Source organism: Bombus affinis, chromosome 5 (assembly GCF_024516045.1).
Source record: "Bombus affinis isolate iyBomAffi1 chromosome 5, iyBomAffi1.2, whole genome shotgun sequence".
Classification (NCBI taxonomy): Eukaryota; Metazoa; Arthropoda; class Insecta; order Hymenoptera; family Apidae; genus Bombus; species Bombus affinis.
In genome coordinates, this window is record NC_066348.1 from 10549859 (window position 1) to 10571401 (window position 21543).

The 21543-nt window shown below is 29.3% G+C and overlaps 3 protein-coding genes across 13 annotated transcripts in view; 2 read left to right on the forward strand and 1 right to left on the reverse strand.

Annotated features, from left to right (window-relative positions):
* Positions 1–5351, forward strand: part of LOC126916429 (putative mediator of RNA polymerase II transcription subunit 26) — a 68566-nt gene extending 63215 nt beyond the window's left edge. For 5 of the 11 annotated variants that reach the window (XM_050722242.1, XM_050722241.1, XM_050722245.1 and 2 more), the window contains one exon: positions 2266–5351. In XM_050722242.1, coding sequence (XP_050578199.1) covers positions 2266–2626 — 361 coding nt within the window. In that variant the 3' untranslated portion in view covers positions 2627–5351. Of the gene's footprint in view, positions 1–599; positions 1634–1714; positions 1724–2265 lie in introns of those variants that run through there. The other 6 variants (XM_050722247.1, XM_050722249.1, XM_050722248.1 and 3 more) reach the window with 4 other exon arrangements.
* Positions 5352–6214: 863 nt separating this feature from the next.
* LOC126916425 (cell division cycle and apoptosis regulator protein 1-like) lies at positions 6215–14902 on the reverse strand. Its single transcript, XM_050722232.1, has 15 exons — positions 14716–14902; positions 13965–14092; positions 13518–13789; positions 13189–13440; positions 12780–13043; positions 12452–12677; positions 12087–12364; positions 11119–11374; positions 10079–10144; positions 9801–10004; positions 9525–9704; positions 9066–9416; positions 8615–8984; positions 8185–8528; positions 6215–8070 (listed from the first exon to the last, which is right to left on the reverse strand). The coding sequence occupies exons 1-15, from the start codon at positions 14771–14773 to the stop codon at positions 7786–7788; spliced, it is 3534 nt and encodes a 1177-aa protein (XP_050578189.1). The 5' UTR covers positions 14774–14902; the 3' UTR covers positions 6215–7785.
* A 1660-nt stretch (positions 14903–16562) lies between these two features.
* Positions 16563–20104, forward strand: LOC126916445 (peptidyl-prolyl cis-trans isomerase-like). The gene is made up of 3 exons (XM_050722290.1): positions 16563–16845; positions 18057–18410; positions 18697–20104. Exons 1-3 carry the CDS (start codon positions 16642–16644, stop codon positions 18766–18768), a joined length of 630 nt encoding a protein of 209 aa, XP_050578247.1. The 5' UTR covers positions 16563–16641; the 3' UTR covers positions 18769–20104.
* The last annotated feature ends 1439 nt before the right edge of the window (positions 20105–21543 follow it).

A 21543-nucleotide genomic window follows, 5' to 3' on the forward strand; every position in this document is an offset into this window, starting at 1 on the left:
TATCCAAAGTTCTCAAAGTCTTTCCTCAACCTTTTTCGACAAAAGTACAAACTGTATATGTATACAGATTGTATCGTACGGAATGTTGTTAGAAAGAAAGCAGAGTCATTAGATATTTTGGATGAAAAGATTCCTACATTATATACATCCTCTTTCACACGAGACACGGCAACGCGCGTAATACGATAAATGAAAGAAATCATGTTCGTATGAAACGCAACAACGATTATGGTACAACTAGGAACATAGCGATCGCAGGTAGAAAAATACGTCTAAAACGCGAAACGAAATACTTTTGTACGAGACTTCATTTTTCAGAAGATTCGTTTTTAAGCTTCTCATTTTGATTATTTATATATATAAAGATAATAACTAATCCTATTTGTACCAAAAGTACATTTGTATCAAAAAATACATTTATACGTTTAAACATTATTTACAGTGAGAAATTAGATATACATATGTACGTAGATAAGTTTACAGCGTATGCAAATATCATAAATAATTTTCACATGTGACGTCACGAAGTTTGTGATAAATAACATGTTGTTTTTGCTGCCCTGGTCATTACCCTTCTCCGATGATTCCATGTGAGACAGCTTCAGGATCGGGAAGGTAGAGTCGGTCAGTTTATGTGACTTAATATTGGGATATTTGCTACTCTCTGCATTAAACGCCCTTATATTCGTGCATCTTTTTTACATTAGGATCACTTGTTTGATCATTCAATTCTAACACTTCTCTCGTTCCTTTTGCATGCACAAGTGTGATAATAATCTTTTGCTTTTACTTTCGTTTCGTGCTAATTCTATTCTATTATGTATTTTCCATGCCTACTACAAACGTAAACTAATATAAAACAACGTTCGACTGCGTTTGGTAACATTTTGTCTTGCGTCAGGGTTTGTGACCGAATCTTCTTGCTATTATCGATGATGTATTTCGAAAAGATTCGTCGAAGCTGAAAGGTTCATTGTAAAATTGGTGTTTTAAAGTTCGGTTTTAATTTTATGGCGAACGATTCTATCGTAGCATTCGATTGTAAGTGGTACGCGTATATTCTTCTGCCGATATCGATAATTTAATCGGTTACCTATGTTAGAATAATTTTCTTTAATGAATATATCAGTGCATGTTGAACGAGTAAATAGAAATTAATATTCAGAAATATTGTTACATTTACTTGTGAATCTTTAGTAACAGATATCAGCAAAAAGTATATACTTCTTTTTTATAAAACAAGAAACAAAAATAATATGCATAAGTTTGCGCGTGGAATGTATAATGTTCGTGCGTTTCGCCGTTTAAGAATAGGAAGACAATAGTCTCTTGGATACTTCTTTAAATCGAAATAACGTTGATCTGTAAATTTTTACTTATATTAATAATTAAAAGAGACACGTACCGATAATTTGATTCGATTGCAAGCCCTGTCTGAACGCAAAGTTCGAAGTACTTTAACTAACAAATTTTAATGTTTCAACAGTTCGAAATACAACTTTAATGGTACATCGTATAAAATATGTAATTTGCTTTCAGAGTATCTGTGTAATACTGTTCTAACTTTCATGGCATACTAACTCTCCTAGCATGTAATACAAATAGATAAATATATATGATCAGTTGAAAATTATTCATTATTCATTTTCTTAAAATACTCTTTTGAGATTATAATAGATTTACAATTAATAATGTTTCATGCTGCGTTTGATAGCTGTGTGGGGTGAGTTTCATCTTCACATATAATTTCGAATCATTCTCTTTCAACGCGTTTAACATTCGATCTATTCGTCGAATAAAAATTATCGAAGATACAAATAAATATGGTTTTCAAAAGTTTACCTTTTGTAAAAAAAGAAAAAAAAAAGTATAAAATTCGTTAGCAATTGTATCATGAGCTAAAAGGATCAAGTTGCTGCAAAAATTCTTATACATTTCTGTTAATGCTGTAGCGATATATAGTACTATGAATAATAATTATGTATTAATTTGCTATTATATATAAAAAGAATAACGAATTTTGTCGTTTTATATTTTTCTCACAAATCTGTTACTTGCAAGAGAAACACTGGTAGCCGCAACGAGCGTATGCCTTATACGTATGCCTTATACATATACGTATATACACACGTATACAAACGTATATGCACTCGTGCACGTAAAATATTACAATTGCATATATGGTCATAAGAATTTTCTGCATCAACCTGACAAATTAATATGAAAATATGTAAATGTCGCTGAGATTGATCGTTTTACTTGCAGATGGAGTGATTCTGGGGATCGACAGCGTCCTCCATTGCTCGGAGAGCTTAACGGTAACAGAAGCCCACGTAAGTCAACCGATCGTATACCACGTACAATAAAATGTCGTCAAGAGGAAACTTCGCATCGTCAAAATGGGCATACGGATAAATTGCCGGCAGAAAGCCCTTCGAACAAGAAAACTATCAAACCGAAAGACACCAAGTCCACCGAATCGAACGACAAAGAACAACATGACGTAAAAAGGGAAGAGAATGCCGTGAAATCGTCTATTCCGACGGCTAGAAAACCTGCGACATCGACTCTAATACCACGGTCAGCGAGGACCTTAACTACAACAGGCCGACCGCACAATACGTAACTACTTGATTTTAAACAGGAATTTTAGTTCATATTCGCGTGATCGCGAAGATCTGCTCAGATAGCTTGATAATTTTATTTATAGCTAAATGAAATTATTGCCGCCGATTCGTAGCAGGCATGTTGCTACTATGTGATAACTATATGTAATCTAGGTGCATTTTCTTTTTTAGTTTCAGCATTGAAAAAGATACTTCGTTATCATTTTGCAAAATTTTTTATCGTAGTTTCAGAATAACCAGAAAATTGTTAGCGTTCGTTACGCGTAAACTGCAAAAACAATGTACAAATTATATGTTGAGAGTTAAGGGCAATTCATAAGTTCCTATCATTTAAAGTTCACGTTTCATTTGATTTTCTCACATCGCATATAGAAACTATCACCATGTATTCTACGACATTTCAACAAGATCATTGAGTTGTACACATTGTAAATTATTAATTACTTTCTATCTGACTAGGTTTAAAGGTATACATTCATTATATCGATGTATAGCTTTAACTTTCATTTAGAGAATACTTTGAGTAATGTTTGTGATATTGTAAAAAGTATCCGTTTATCTTGTTGCGTACACTCTTATGAGATCTCATGTGAGCATTAGTCACATTTTTATTGGATGCAAAAGTTATATTACGTATTTATTTATGTTCATGATAATTGACAATAGTTGTCTATGAAAGCTTTAATCGTTAAAGAAATATGTGAATTCTGCAGCTTTTATTTTTCATTTTGATATCTTAAAAATGAATACTTAAAGTACACTTAAATGCAGCAAATACATACAAAACATATTATCTATGTCTTGTGAAATTATCGTAATTACACTATATGTATACTACATATGGTGTATGCTATAGCATTGTACAGTAATTTATTACATATGTGGTTATACTGCATGTATATTACATACAGTGTATACTATAGTGCAATACTATTGCCATTACAGCATATGTTAATTACATTACAGTGTAATATTGTAGTGTAATATTTTTAAAGTGTACATTATATTCTTTTACAACTATTGTACTTAGAGTAGAAACACAAGATAAAGGATTAATCATTGTAACAATTTATGTCTTATATAGGCATAAAAGCTTTGATTTTAAATATAACAAACATTGATCTTGATTGCAAAATTTTTAACGAAAAAACTTAATCTTTTTACATTATTTTTTATTTGATGTACAAATATTTGATGTCAAATAATAGCCTTTAATCGACCCTGATGTCAACAGTAAACTAGCATTATCAAAATCAGGATAATTTTGTAGATTTTTTTTTACGACTTATGTTACTTATAATTTATTCCATAGCTGATTTGTAAGATTATATTTGGTGCTATTACATTTTTTTAATTTACAATTTAATTTAGATCTAATATTTAGAGTCTCCTGATTCATCGAACAAAAATGTAAAGTGATTATAAAATCATTTTTTCATGTGATTAGTTAAGAAGAAAAAAGAAAGTTATGAAATGACAATGTAACTAATATAAATATAATAAATAAGACAATAAGTATCGCTATAAATGATTGGTAAGCATGTAACAATTTTATAGAGTTTGGTTCATAATAAATTAATCATACGATGATATGCATATCATATTGTTTCATTAAAAACAAAAAATTTATTTTCAAAATTATTTGACATCAGGAGATGCTAAATATCTCGTATATATATTGTACATTTTTTTATTTGTTCTTTAATTTGTAAAATGCTATAATAATAAAAAGAAATTAAGGGCATAAAACAATTTTTTATATGCAAACAATACTGAATTTAATATATGTCACCTTCATAATGAAAGACAGGAAAATATCAATATATATATATATATATAAACATATTGCAGTAGACAGAATATTTTTAAAGCTACAGACTGACTACTACAAAATAATGTTACTTCTAAAATAATTACGGATGTTTTGATTAATTTAATTATTAATATGTTTCTCTTGGAATGATTGAACAAAACCTTTTATTGAGTATACTTGATCTAATAATAAAGATAACTTTATTAAAAATCATTTTTCTAAATTTAAGATGAAGTTATTTGCTGATCTCTAAAGTAAAAGTTTTGTTAAGGGAAAGTACAAACTTTGTATTTTTTTTATCACTAACTGTCTTTCTCATCTTTAATATCTGTAATATTATTATTTAATGAAAAAATTTCGGTATTTTGTATTCTGTTTTATATTATCAATCATTTATCAAATTTTCAGTTCTCTCTCTATTATTTAATATTCTATGTGATAGTACAAATAGATTTATGTAAAATCTGAGAAATTTGTGTTTACATATCTCTACCCATTTTTGCTGGAACTTCATTAACTTCCGTATAATTTTATTTCATAAATTAACATAAACATACAGTATAATTTTTTTTTAACTTAATATTACTTCAATGTACATATGCTTTTTCTATATTAACCTATATATCTTCCAATTGAAAACACTCCTAAGATGTGGTGTATTTAAGAAGGAAATAAATTATTAAGGACTTAAAATGATAACACCCATTTAATATGGAAATGTGTTATACGTATTTGCAACAGACCTATCTACAATACATTTTTACATTCCCTCATATTTTACAAAATATTTTTAGGAAAGAAACAACTTTTTAGCAAGATGTATCTTTGTGCATTGAATTCAACAGAAATTTAACAATTTGTAATATTTTGAAATCATTACAAAATAAAAATATTAGTTAATTAACAAATTATGAATGGCTTGCAAATTTGTGTATAAACACAAGCTATCTTCTTGCAATTCATTTGCAATGTTAAATCAATTTTAATTTCCTTCTTTTTAATCAATTGTAATTATTGCTTTTCAAGAATATTAAAGTTTATAAAATTGATAGAAAGATTTTGCTATGATGTGAAATTCCTTTGTATTTAATAAACTAAATATGACTAGATTATAGCTTATTATATGACTAGATTATCAAGTAAACATAAATTTCTTTAAACAATGATTTAAATATAACAAAATAATAAGTCACTATAAGTACTGCTGTTCCTCGATTGGGGTAGTATTATACTTAGAAATGTAAAATTTAATCATAAGCATCTCTGAATGTTTAGTATTAAACATATGGCAGGCACAAATCAACCTTGTAAGATCTTTAATAAAGTGTAAGTAGTATCTGTCTTATTTAATATTTGCAAACTAATATACATATATAAATAAAAAAGCTTTCACTTGTAATTAAATAGAAATACTGATAATTTGCCTGTAGTAGATAAACCTTATTCTAATTTGTATATTATACTTATGTATAAATATATTTTCTCTGTGGCCCTAAATATGATAGGATAATAAATAAATAAAATTATATTTGAATGCATTCTTAGTTTTTTATGTCCTATCTGTTTTGAAAAGAATTCGTTATTATCTAGAAGTGTATAAAATTTTACCCATATTACGAGAATATAATAATATTACGAAATTAAATATAATTAAATTTCAAAATGTACCTAGGACATATAATATCAAAAAATGTTCATAAAACGTAGCATAAAATGATTATTGTTCTAAATCTTTTAGTAATAAATATGCAAAGGTATAAACAAAAAGCGTATAGAGTGTTTAAAATTTATTTTGTTCGTGTATTTCGTTATATTTCAAAGTATCACTTGCCAAGGAATTTTACAATGTTTATAACTTCATATACACCTTGTTTACCGCTCCATACCTATAAATTTACCTTTAACACATTAATGATTTCTTGACATGGATGTAATTTTGTAATAATAAACTATAAAAGAGAATGTCTTTACAGTAGATTATTTTATACAAAATAGTGTCCTTGGCTATTTGTTAATAGAACACAAGACAACCGGTGTTCGAAAATTATTGTGTCCTATATTTTATGCATTCAGGTCATATTCATATAATGAGCAATGTGTGTTCAAAATGGGGGACATCATGAGCACTCATCTTTCTACCATATTAGGTCATAATTAACATGAAAATTTTGCTAAAATTTATGTTAAAATAAATAATATTAATAAAAGCCGTAGATATATATAAAAAAAATTGTAATGCAATTTTTTTACAACTGCTTTTTTAAATAAATTATTTTAGTTTATATATATGTATAATGGTATGACCACTGGATACTACATTTTCTACAGATACTTTGGTGTTCAAATTACTCTTAGGTACCGTCTTTGTGAAAGTATTTACAGTAATTACAGTATAGAAAAGACAAAATTTCACTCCATAAGCAAATTGAGAAAAATAATGCTAACGATATCCCATAAATTAATCATTAGTATGTACCTTACAGTTGGTGTTATACATATTGCATAAAAGTTTTATTTTATCATACTATCTCCTGTGTACAAAGCAATAAATACACTTATAACATAATACAAATACATTGCTATTGTCAAACAAAATGATATTCATCTATATAAATATCATTAAATTATCCACATACAGTCACATAAAGATTATAGGATCTATAATCCATACATGAAAGCAACAACGCTAACAATTATATTAAACATAATTTACCAAAAAAAAATTGCATTATAATAAATCTTTTCTGAATAAATCACAGTTTATCACGAAACAAAATAAAGAGAAAAAGGACTACTAAGTTTTAAGAAATTGGTCGACAATTATGTAGATTTACCCAGAAATATGGTAAAAATTTAGAGGTATATTAATTATTATACAATTATAATTTTCAATGTAAACTTATTCTGAAATCACAATATAGAGCTGTCTATCAATACCTGGCACTTTATGGCAAATCAAAGTTACATTAGTATTTCAAATGCTAAGAATTTTATCTGTTTGCATAAAATTCAACAAATTTATATGAAAAATTGCAGTTTAATCATTCGTTCTAATATTTGTATTATTTCATATCACTCATTTTTATATTACTTGAACGCGTAATCTTCCTTACTTCTAAAGTAATATCCACAGAAACAGGTTAACTACATATTGTCACTGAGTGAAAAAAGTTATAAAACAGAGTCTTCAAAGTCAGTTTTACTTTCATATGGGTAAATTTGCCCCATTCACCTCCTGTGCTGTTTATCACTAAACACATTTTTAATTTCCTTGTTACTAATACATTAGAATTTGACAAAAGTGCGTTCACATCTTTTATGATAAATAAAGAACATAATCTTGTTTTATTTCTTTTCTTTGTCAGAATCTATTATTTCTTTTTTAATTGAGACTTTATTGTCGCATTTCTTGTCTTTATCCGTTTCTGCGAATTCCTTTTTTATTGGAATTTTGTTATCACCCCATCTTGTGTCCGTTTTAAATTTAGTTTCAACCTCCGATCCATTAACCTCGCCAAATTTTTCATCCTGAATTTCTACGATTTCCACCTTTTTCGTATCAGACTGCATCATTTTTGCTGCTATATGATACATATTTTTTACTGCTGTAAGGTATGTATGACATTCAGACTGCACAGAAAAAACATCATATAAGTATATTTTTGAAATATTACATTAGAAGAAAAAAAAAAAAAAAAAGAAAGAAAGAAAGGAAGAAAACAAATTAAAAAGTGATACACTCACCGATACTTTTCTAAGCTTTTCATCCGTATTTCTTAATTTGTCTTTGTATATTTTTAAATCTTCAGAAAGGGCTTTGATGTTGTTTGCCTGTTTTGTTGATTTTTCATTTACTACGCACAACTCATGCTGTAGTTCCATTAAACGTTCTTCCGTATCCAACCGAGCTTTTTCTGATCTTTGTAACTGGCTAACGAGTTTTTCTACATCTAACAAAGAACCTTTATACATAACAAAACCTTCTGATACAATTGATTCTTCAGACTGTTCCGTAAGCGCATCTTCCCTACGTGCTCTTTTTGATGGTGGTCCACTTCCAACGAACACAGGTAATAATTTTTTATTTCCTGAAGTACAAAAATAATAAAATATTAATACGTTATGTATCAATTATTAGGATATGATAAAACTTAAAATAACATTTAAAATATACCAAGTGCTAATGAACGTAATATTTCTTCATCGCTGTCTACCTTAGTAGAATCTGTTTTATCAGTTTCCTTCTCATCTTTCTTTTCCTCCTTTATGTCATCTTCCCTCGACCTGTCTGTTAATTTACGATAATGCAAAGAATCCCTTGTTACAACCTTTTGTACTAACTTACGAACTTGAGCTCTTGATAAATTCAGTCCTAAAGTATAAATAAGTTCTTCTATATCTTTGTCAAATATATAACCACAATGAGTTTGATCGAAATAAACGAAAGATAGTAAGAGATAAGGATCGTGTGTATACAATTTTATCTTCCTTTTCCTTCCATCTTTTTCCCTATCTCTTCTACCATCCTTAATCGAATCATCATCCTATAAAATATAATCGTTATATAAATTTTTATAGAAAACATAAGATACATACACATATTTAATATATTTAAAAATAATTACATCAGACTCATCTTCCTCATCATCATCGTCGTCATCATTTTTTTCTTTTTCCCGATCCCTGTCATCTGTTTTACTTTTTACATCTTTTTCATCTTTTTTATCTTTGCTTCCTTCTCTTCGTTTGTCATCCTTTCTTTCATCTTTCCTATTACATCTCTTATCATCATCTTTTCTCTTATCATCTTTTTTCTCGTCTCTTTTATCATCTTTTTTGTCCTTCTTCTTATCTTCGTCTTTTTCTTTTGGTTTTTCAGGCAAATTACATAATGCTCGATAAATTCGGAAACCAAAATCGCGCATTAACATCTCGTTAAAAAGTTCTGCGAAAAGTGAAACCTCAAAAGAATGTTCCTGAATAAAAAAAAAATGGTGATAAAGTATAAATTTTTATATTTGTTTATTTATATGACACTAGGTATGCGATTTATATTTTGTGTATAACAAAAAAGAAATAATTACCTTTGTATCTTCTGGTCTATAATCTAAAAGAACGCTCAAAGACATGACAGTACAGTCAAATTTCCCACTTTTGGCCATTCTGGATGGATGGACAATAATATGAGATGATTCGGGTAAAGTATATCGTTTTTCAAGAGCAGCACGTTCACGTTCACAAAGTTTTCTCTTATCTTCATCGTGCTGCATATTAATGTTACATAAAGTTAATTATTTATATTTTACTGTAATGTTTTGTAGGTAAAACAAAATTACACATATATGTATAAAGAATCTTACATCCTTAATATCCTTAAATTTTTTATCCTCTTCTTCTTTCGGTGGAGGTGAGATATCTTTTTCGTTTTCGTCTATATCATCTTGCCGTCCCTCTTCTTTCGCTTGTTCTGACGTTATTGTTTTCATAAGTCTTGCAAGTAATTGCGATTTCAAACCTTTGCAATTTAAATTACGGGCTGCTAATTCTTGCCTTAGTTCATTCACCTGCATAAAACCAATAGAGTATAAATTCATACTAAACGATAAAACTATTTATAATCAATTACATCGAAACTAACATTCATAGATTTTGGATCCAATTCAGAGTAATGAGTAGGATCCTTCTTCTCTGGTACTGGATCATCCTGAAAAAAAGAATTCGTGCATTATGTTATAGAAATAAAGAACGGAATAGAAAACTACAAAACAGAAGCAGCCCCTATATAACGAAACGAAACCACTCCCTCTTCATTCTTTCATCACTCTCTCACAATTTAATGATATACACGGTTCTCCATTCACGATGACCTTCAAGTATGACTCAAGTAACTGCTAGATTCTCATAGTGTCCTGGCTCTGGTGTCTGTGTGGTTGATAGGTTATGGATAATATCAATAATGTTGTATATAACGATTATCAAATGAAATTTTTGAATGATTTATCAATGATGGTGAAGGTTTCAGGAAAGGGAATGGCTCAGCTGTGCTCTTCTCCGAGCTAGGCTTGCTTGCTTCTCTTGTTAATGCAATGTGACTGCCAGTGGCTAAGGGAATACTTGCAATACATTACTCATTGATCTTTTTTGTTATGTTAACTTTCTTTGCTTTACAATCTTTTGATAATCAAGATATCTTAAGATTCTATAGCAATTAGCTATTAGGTCAATTTTATATTAAGCACATTACATTATTTTACATAGATAATAAACCGTTCTCTTAATACTACTAAAAATGTGATATAAGAATGATGTGCGTATATCTATAAATAATAAATTATTCGATTTAAAATTTTACCAATGTCACAACATTATTCATATGTTACTGAGTCATTTTATAAAACTGATATATATTTATGGATTGAAATAATAAAAGTTGAAATATTGATACAGCAATTAACTACTTATATAGTATGACAGCATTCAATAAAAAAAAAGCCATTTAGGTGGTCTAAATTAACATTAAAAAGTTAAATGCTCAAGAAACGAACAGACACTTGACGATAGGATCAATGAGCAAGTACAGCCTATATTGAAAATCCAGTTTAGTAATGGGGAAAACAGTTGCACGATTATATAATGTAATAAAAAGGTAAAAGTAATATGGGATGATGTTGGCAGTGCCTTTTGATCAGCGACGGCAGCCTCATCAGTCTCATTGGCAGCATCCAAATCGTCGGGACTAGAGGCAGCACGCAGCAATTTTCGCTCCAGTTGTTTCTTATAGCTGAGTTGCAGACCATCCCATTCCAATTTAGTGGGTACACAGCTCCAAACATCTGGGAGAAATAGTATGACGGTTTCAACGCGAGAGGGCACCACTCGCCCCGACTTGTGGGTAGTTTCTGCACGTCTGTAGTAGAGTTCCAGGAAACGGTACCTGTGCCGCAAGGAAAAACAATACCCAAACGTCAACTCAGGTTAATGCCGCTTAGCTTTGCCTTATATGCTAAGTGTTCGTTCGCTTGTTCGTAAAGCCCACGCACTGCATACAAAGCCACACACAGCGCACATTGTAGACCATTTGATAAAGCACAACTGAATGAGTCACAATGATCATAGAACAATAGTGATGATCTTGTCTGCCACGACTGCTTGAATATCATCTGGGTGCTCGATACAGGATCCAGTGCAGCAATCTCCATCGGTCGGTCGTGTATAGAACAAATACATACCTCCTCTGTAGAGATTGAGCTACAACCTTAGTTATCAATTCAGAACTCGCATTAGAAGTTACTTTCTTTCACGGATGGTACACCTGCCGGATCTTTCTTAACACTATAACATTCTATCTCACGTCTTTAACATAATTAAATTATATGCCGTTATATCCAAAGAATATGCGTATTATACATTTATACAACATGGAATGCTGGACGGAGCCGACGAGTCCAAAATTTTCAACCGATGAGAGTTTTTAATTTTTGTGATAATCTTTTCTGAAGTAACTTGACAATGTATCGGCGAATAATGGAACAATAATGGGCAGAAATACTAGATAGCATCACGTTGCTCTTTCGATGTAGTGCTTTAAATTCTATTTAAGATAGCAATAAAGGTAGAAAAGAGTATCAATATTTGGAGAATCGTACCACTGAGTGCAACTGGATAGATCTATCCCCGTGAGCGCTTTACAGGTCCTTACTGCTGTTCTAATCAATACCGATGGGTCCTTTTCAGGATTAGGACCATCCAAAGAAGGACTCCATGGTCCACCAATAGCCATTGTTTCGTTTTTACCCCGTAAGCCTACTAAGAAATTTATTAAACGCGTAGGATGTACATAATCGCGATCTGGATCTCTATCCTCGGACACACCACAACACCGTTTATAAATTTCTTCCATGGCAGGCATAGATATCAACATAACCTACAAAATAATATGTATAACTTAATAAAAAGTATTCATCTCAAAAGTAATTTTACCAATAATTCTTACAACTGTAATATAACAAACCTTTGCAGAGAAAAGATAATCAGCATCTGAAGGTTCTAGTACTGCTGAATTTTCGACATAAGGATCAACATCCTTGTGCATGACATGAAAAGAGCATGGTTTATTAAGGGCAAATGGCATATGTGGCGGAAAAGCATCAACCCATCGGAAATTAGTAGAAAAAAAATCGCTAGGAATATACATATTTTGATAACGTCTTCTTATCTCAAGCACATCTGCTTCAGGTCTAAAATAATAAGTAATTAAGTCTTATTGTTTCAAGTATATTACAAAAATGTGGTACATAACAATATGATTTTTAGTACTATCACGTAAAAAATATACTTACAAGTCCAATGCTATTTTCGGTATCTGTACCATGTATCGTGGCACAACTCTGGTACGTCGTCTTGGTCTTGGAGATTTACTTCTCCTAGTTCTTGACGGACTACGTTCCTCTTTTTTTTCACGTTCTCTGATTCTTTCTTCACGACGTCTTTTTCTCTCAATTTCTTCTTCCTCGTTTTTCCGTTCGCGTGGAGACCTTTCTCTTACTCTTCCAACTTTGTTTCTGTTACTAGCTGTATTAGCACTTGTTGCACTAGTTGTAAATCTACCAACAATTATATGTCTCTTCAACAAAACTATTATACTACATATTTTGTTACAAAAAGTGTTCGCATGACATACCTAAATTTTGTATGTAACCATGATCTATTATTATTAAGATGTATGTAATCTAACTTAGTATTAATTACCTATTATTAGCATTCTCAGCAGGTGGAGGTACAGCATTATATGTTCCTGAGGTTCGATTCTGTTGAGGTTGTGACTGTTGTTGTTGACGAGTGGCTTGATTATTTTGTTGTGTATTAGTGTTATTATTATTATTTCCCATAGGAAGTACTTGTATTCTAGTGGCACTCCATTTAAATGGCATGGATGAATTATATGATGCTTCTACCAATACTCGATCACCCACAACAGGATTAGATCCTTTAACACATGCACTGTAAGAGTTTAATGTCATGTATTATAAATTTTAACTTACAAATATAATAAACACAGTCTTGTATACTATCATTACTTTGTTTGAAAGAATACATCTTCATCCACAAAACCAAAGTTGTCATATACTTGTGTAACTGTGCCAGTAAAAACTCTTTGCTTGGTAGATGATGAAGGTACATTTTGTTGTACTTGCTGGGGAACACCAGCGACAGAAGGTTGAAATGCATTTGTATTTAATGCTCTCGGTGGTGGATAAGAAACAGTAGCTACTTGTGGATATAATTGACCAGCTATACCCGATGGCAAATTAGATCCAAGTGTTGCCATTGAAGCCATTGTTATATTGGGCTATTTTAGAAGATACATGTTAATGTATATCAATAAAAATTATAATAGACATAGATTAATAAAGATAACCATGAGATATAATAAAAATTTAACATGTAATTAGTAATAAGGCATTACATATTCTTATTATATTATTTATACATATATCCTAAAGTAAGTTATTATTCATACTAACCTGTTGTAGTCCTAAACTTTGTTGGTAAACTTGTTGAGTTTGTTGTTGATATTGAACCATAGGTTGTCCACCTATACTACCCATTGCTTGACCTAACATTTGTTGTTGAATGTTTTGAATTCCCTGCCCTATGTATAGATGGAAATAAAATTCCCCAAATTTAAATATTTAAATATTATTACACTTAATTATTTATGATATATCAATCATATTATAAATGTGTTGCACAATTTATATTGATAAATTAGTTTGTTTATTTGTAGTATATCCTACGAACATCTTACATTTTTATACATAAGTACATATAATAAATTTCATATACACAAATACATAGTTACATATAATAAATTTTCTTCTTCAAGATACAAATTAAACAATAATTATAAAAATATTTACAGTGCACAAATACATTATTTATATTTAAAGAACGATTGCTCCAGGTATGACATTCATATGAATATAAGTAAAATATATTTACAAATAAAAGAGAAAATTCATTTGTTTTAAAAATAACTATTGCAAATTAAAGACGTAACACTAAACATTTTGTTTCTTTCAAAGCATTCCATGTTTATAACTTAAAAATATGTATTATGAATTAGTTTTTAATAATTTGATATTGCACAAAATATTAGTAAGAAATATTTTATATATTTATTGACTTGTATAAGTTGTAACAGAAATTTGGCAACATTGTTGACTTGCACACGGATCGACAATAAGACATATATTAGTAATAAAACTACTTTACCTGCATTACGAACCCATGGTGGGTTTTTACCACCTCCAAATGGTGAAAGATTACTCATTTCCTAAGAAATATGTAATATTACTAACAACACAAATTTAACGATATTTTGACTACACTTAATTAAGCGTCCTTCATTCGGGCGCCATCTTTTCACCTATAACTACTGAAATCAAATGTTACTCTATGCAGGAAGCGAAATTAAATTTTCAATTTTTCAAATGTTCTTAATGCAATTTTTATGCGATATAGATATTACTTCAAATATGCAACACAATTAATTTTCCTAAATTACTGTCTAAAAATAAATAATTAGAATTTAAATGATCGTAAAAAATATTTTAAATTTTAATTTGATTCTGTTATATACTGATTGTCAAACGCACAATAGAAGCATAGGAAGCATACTTGTTACATTCAGACTCGATGGAAACAGTTATCGTTTTATTATCGAAAGTTGGTATTTAATATTTTAATGTATTAGAATTTGTGTATTTTCGAGAAAAGTAGTTTTAAATCTAAGGTAATAATCGATAGTTTAAATGTGATTTTATTGAATAATATATTAATAGAGAATTCAAGTGATATATTTTTACTCTATTATGGCGATAATGACATGAAAACGTCATGTCCGGCGGTAGATATACAATAAAATAGAACAGAATCACAATTGGTCTACAATCAAAAGATTATCAAGATCCAAGGCAATTCATGACATAACATCCTTTAGTTATGTTAAATGAGTCATATTAGTGTAATTGCATGCTCTCTTTCCCATTACGAAGTGAAACAAGGTTCCCGGTAATAAGCTATAATTAAAAAAGTGATATCAACGAAACAAAAGATAAGAATTTAATAACTAGATTGCATATTTTTATGCATTTATAGGAAACAATGCTATAAAGAAATATTTTACAATTTTCTATCGAGGTTCTACTTTTTTAATTTTCGAAAATATGAATTTGCATAAAAACCCGCAGTCTATTGATGAGAATATACATATAAATATATGTAGTTAACATAGACTATTAATATTTTAAATAAAATTAAGCGCACAACTTGCAATATTTTTCAATAACATAAAAACGAATAAATTAATTCTATGTGCAAACATATAAACATTCAATTTCAATCATGCACATTTTTAATAATTTGCAAATTATAAAATATGCTTAATTATTAGAAGATATGTATTATACACATTATACGCCAATAACAAAAATAACAGTAGTATACATTATTTTTGCCATTATTTTCACGTTAAAAAACTTTAAGGCGCAACCACATAAAAATATGTAATTTAAAATCACGTGAATTTATAAAGTAAGTAGAAGAATGCAGCGCAACGAATATTTCCAACACGAAATTATAATCACAAAAATGAATTTTACAAATATAATTATAGTTTTGTGTAAATTTTACATTTTCATGTAGAATTTTATTCTAATTAAGTTTTTCGTTTCTATAAGTTTCAATATGAATATTATGTGTTCTTTTTATTATATAACAAAGCATATTATTGGTTGTTTCACATTTATAAATATAACCAACATCTTTTGTAAATTTTATATTTTCATTTATACTTTTACTTTTATTATTATTATTATTTTTATTCCATAAGTTTTAATAAAATATTTATATATTCTTTTATATAGAATAATAACTTTTCCGTTACACAATCAAAAACATAACATGCTATTGGTCATTTCACATGGTCATGAAAGATGTCGTATCTTATTGGCTAACTTTAGGGAGCATGCTCGTCGTTCAATAATTATCGATATTAAACGGAAAACTGCCATTTTATTACATAATAATTTCTTAAAATCGTAACTGATCGTCTTTGGAAAATAATAGAAACTATATTGTTCGGTAGAAACGAAAGATCAAGCCGTTTGAAATTGATTTTTTAGGTAACAAAGTTTGAACATGGCGTTGAGATCGATCTGCCGGCTGTCAATTGATTCGACCTTCAGCCATTTGAGCCATTTGGGAGCCACCGCCCGGCCGAGACGATCGTCTTCCGCATTGCTCGCACGAAGTTTCGCCACTGTTGCAGAAAATATGAGTCTGCCGCGCGTTTTCTTTGACATGACCGCGGATAATAAACCCGTGGGTCGCATCGTAATGGAGGTGAGTGAAAATTGTGTACGATTAATATGATTTTCACTTCTTAAATGTGTTGTCGCCGGAATCTCGGCATGATTGGCCATCTTGGATTTTCTTGAAAGCCGGTTATGTGAGATGATTTTCGATTGGAATTTCCTTCAGAATCGTTATCACGCATATTTTTATCGTTTAAAACTATTATTTTGTATCAATAAAATGGAATCTTCATTTGCTTGATGTAGCAAAGTATAATTTGGATAGATGTAACGTGTATTGCGTTACTCATTCTTTTGATCTGTAGTGAATTGTAAAATTTTCCATTCACTGATTGCTGCTGATACGTTTGATTACGTATTCCGTACAGGCGAAACTTGAAAGCGCAACTACGAAATATGTTTTTAGGAATTATTTTGAGAGTTCCAAGTGTTGTAGGTTCAAATATTGCGGTTACATCTTTTTTTTGTAATTTATTGAGGAGGTGGGAAAAAAAAGCAAAAAGAGATGTGAACAAATTACGAATACGTCATAGATATAGTGGAAGTGGTAATACAATTTCATTTGCATTTAAGTCTGAACGTTTTTTATTATATTGTAATGTGTTTCTTACTATGCTATAAATTTAGTTATTGATGCTACACATATATGTTGTTATATAAATAGATTAATTTTTCACTTCAATAAATAAATCAAATCTATACATTATACCTTTAACCATTTGAGTCCTAAGCAGCGCGATCGCGCTGTTTAGATTTTGTGTCAAAAAGTCCCAATACATTTGAACGATACGGACGACTGACGATATTTTGTGTTTCATTGTTATCTTCTCAATGATTTTTATTGAACAAAACTTGAAATATTTATAAACTAATAGTACGTATATATAATGTATATGTATTTCATAAAATAACAAATATGATGAGCGCTATTGCGCAGCTTGTTTCTCTTCGCAATCGATTAAGACAAGCGCTATCGCTGTTCGGGATTTTTCGACCCTGTTTTTTTTAAAGACCCCGGGGACTCAAACGGTTAAAAGAATGACCTGTAGATTATGGCATTGTTGTATTATATCCTATATTAATTATTATTAGCAATTTATTTTTGATGATCATAATTGACTAACTTTTCTTTAAATTTTAGAAGTACTGATTTATATAAATGCAAATGTTATTGTGCGTATATAAAGCATAACTACATTTTTATTTCCATTTTTTAAAAGAACTGTATTAAATTTTCAGTTGAGGAGTGATATTGTCCCCAAAACAGCAGAGAATTTTAGAGTTCTTTGCACTGGTGAGAGGGGCTTTGGTTATAAAGGAAGCAGTTTCCATAGAGTGATTCCAAACTTCATGTGCCAAGGAGGTGACTTCACCAACCACAATGGCACTGGTGGAAGGTCCATCTATGGTGCAAGATTTGATGATGAGAACTTTACATTGAAACACACTGAACCTGGTATTCTTTCCATGGCAAATGCAGGTCCAAATACAAATGGTAGTCAGTTCTTTATCACCAGTGCCAAAACAAGCTGGCTTGATGGCAAACATGTTGTATTTGGAAAAGTTATCGAAGGAATGGATGTTGTTAGAAAAGTACGTAATATAATCATATTTTTCATCTTTTATTTTATTTTATTGCATTTTATGAATAGATATTATAGCAGAGAAAGAATATTTGTTTTTTTTTTATTTTTTTAATATTTCCTTTAATAAACATTTATTTTGCTTTTCTATATTATAACTTGATAAAGAGTAAATTAATACTTTCATTGCTTCTATCTTGCAGTTTTTAATTTAAAAAGAGGTTGATACTTTAACATAGCGCGTATTACTTATTTCTTTTATAAAGAAGAATATAACATGTGTTCCTTTTTTTTAGTTGGAAAGTATGGGATCTCAAAGTGGAAAAACTTCCAAAAAAATTGTAGTAGCTGACAGTGGAGAAATGTAATTGTTTGACTAGATACTCTAATGACTGCATTTTTATTTAGCTGTTGCATACAACTGTTGCTATCTTTATTGTATGACTCATTCATTCTAATCATCACCATTTTCCCTTAATATTATGGACTTAGTTTCCATATTTAAAAACGTGTATATTTACATTAATTTGGTATTAACAAATGAAGTGCATTGTATTATTTTTTTTATTACAATTGAAATTGGAATATACAATGAAATAGAATCTAATGAGATAATTTCTTGTTCTATCTTTTTTTAATTATAAAAAACTGTTCAATTCCTTGTTTATTATTACTTGCAATAAGCAACATCTATATTAAAGTGGAATGTAAAACAAATGAAAAAGATTTAGATCCACATTCTTCCATGGAATATTGATCCTTTAATGGTATTAAATGGTATATCACAGTAAAACGTACATATATGAACTGTGCGTCTTATAAAACTTTCCTGTGTGTACTATTCATATTTTAGTGTCTAATAAGAATAAAATTCGTAAGCATTTACTTACATTTCTAAGGTCCATAAATAATTAGTGAGTGTTACATGATTACTGTATAATGCATTTATCTGTGACGTTACAATATTATACCTTTTCTATTGTGCTTTTATACTTAGAACCACCAAAATAATGCTCGTTATCTAGGGCATTATTCGTTTTGATATGTATACACCAACCCATTTCTAAGCACAGATTGGTAATAGAGGTTTGATTAGTGTAAACCATAAGATAATGCCTTTAGATAATTCCATCTTCTTCTAATGTAACACTAACGTTGAAAGATGTAGTTGCAGCGGTCACAGTAATTGGGATTTCTATAAAATAAAATTGCTTTCAGAAGTAATTGTTGTACACTTACTATTACAAAGTATGAATTATTATGATATTAGTGAATTTATATTCTAATATAAACAGAAAACATTTGGAAATAATATCTATAACTAGATATAGGCATTTAAAAATAGAAAGGTACGTAAATAAATCCTGTATTATAGATCTTTTCACGTCTAGTAATAAAACAAAGAAGAAAAAGAATAAAAAAATGTATAAAAAAAATTTCATATGAAGCATAACTGTAATGTTTTAATAATATGCAATTACATATTAGAATTATATAAAAAATATAAAATATAAAAAAAAATTATATTTCTAACGTACACTTCTGTATGGAATCTTGTTGAAATAATGATAAAATTATTTATATTATGTGTCGTAATAGATTAGATTGCTTAAATTATGAATGTTATAAAATTATATAAATGAGTGATAAGCGTAGATAAGCGTGACTCAAAATCATAAATAAATGAAACATGCTTGCACTGTATTATTTATTTTATTATAGATGTATAACATTTCTGACTTGTATCTACTCACTATTTATTTACAGCTTATCTATATCAATGTGTCGCAAACACATGATGTCAATTCCAATTCCTCATACTTTTGATCGTAATATCTATGCGGTAGATAAGTTTTTACGTGATGAAACTTAATCAGAAAATTATCACAGTTATAAAATCATTTCTTTTTAATAAAATGTATGTTTATATTTATAAAGGTATTGTTTGAACAGTAATACATACGATAAGGAAGAAGAATATTTTATCTCGTCTAAGATCAAGGTTATTTAGTCGTAAGATGTTTCGTAAATTTAAAAATTGAGAATAAATTAGGAGTATAATAATTTTTAGATTCTTTTCATTGCTTTATTACTTAAAACAGTTGAACGATTTGTTATATGCATTCCGCCGAATCTCTTTTTCGACATTTTTTCACACTCCAGGCGAATTTAAATTTAAAGCGAAAATGATTGTTATTTTATTATATCATATATCGAAAATACGATACACAAGGGAAAATGGTATGATTTATTTCATTGATTTAACAAATTCATATTGTCCTGGGATACAAGCATATTTTGCACTGTATCTATTTATATTCATATTAAAATGATACATATTTGTAATTTTCTGGTAAACTAAATCGGTACTCGAATGAAAGTAGATATAGTCATTGAGATTGTGGCACTTTAAATCTCAAATTTAATTCTTCAACACGTTGAGTGTTTAGGTGTTTAGGTACGCAAATAGACTAGAATATTTTGCAAGAATGAAATGTCTTGGTATGGTACGCTTTAATCTATCTATCCAAGTCAAAATAAATATAAAAATCGCGTGGCAATCAACATATTAAAAAAAAAAAAAAAAAAAAAAAAGGAGAAACAGATGATTCTGATTGTTTTTTAGTGCATTTTCATAAAATCTTCTAAATGTTTAATTCTCATAGAATAAAAGGGAGAGTATACGTTTGAATCTCAACAGATTTTATTAATTCTTTGAAACCATAAATACAATATGAGTATTACATCAACTTTAGTTCATACATGTAACAACATATTATTCTGCACGTAACAGTTACATTTAATGAAACATTTGCTTATCCAATAAATCCATATTCTCTACTAAACGTTCGTTTATTAATAAAACTGCCATAATCGTCCACGCATTGTTCGCTTCCTTAATTATTTTTCAAAGTATAACGATAATCAATGATGCAACAGAAATATCACGTAACATCCCAACAATCTTACATGAGATTTTAGCTGTTTTTACTATACAAATTAAGTCATTATTAAAATAAGTCATTATAATAATATATATATATGTCGGAGATGAAAGAACACCGGAACGTTCCCTTTGGAACTTTGGGAAGACCCCTAGTATTGAAATTTAGATTTCACCATAGCCGTATTAAGAAACTGTT

Bases quoted from the DNA above. Each gene is read 5' to 3' on its own strand.
- LOC126916425 (XM_050722232.1), bottom strand. From the start codon at position 14,773: ATGAGTAATCTTTCACCATTTGGAGGTGGTAAAAACCCACCATGGGTT. The intron at 9,705-9,800 runs GTAAGATTCTTT...ATTAATATGCAG, and splicing joins AATTTAAGGATATTAAGGAT to CACGATGAAGATAAGAGAAA. The intron at 8,985-9,065 runs GTAATTATTTTT...TATATTTTATAG, and splicing joins ATGAGGAAGATGAGTCTGAT to GATGATGATTCGATTAAGGA.
- LOC126916445 (XM_050722290.1), top strand. From the start codon at position 16,642: ATGGCGTTGAGATCGATCTGCCGGCTGTCAATTGATTCGACCTTCAGC. The intron at 16,846-18,056 runs GTGAGTGAAAAT...TTAAATTTTCAG, and splicing joins TGGGTCGCATCGTAATGGAG to TTGAGGAGTGATATTGTCCC. The intron at 18,411-18,696 runs GTACGTAATATA...CCTTTTTTTTAG, and splicing joins GAATGGATGTTGTTAGAAAA to TTGGAAAGTATGGGATCTCA.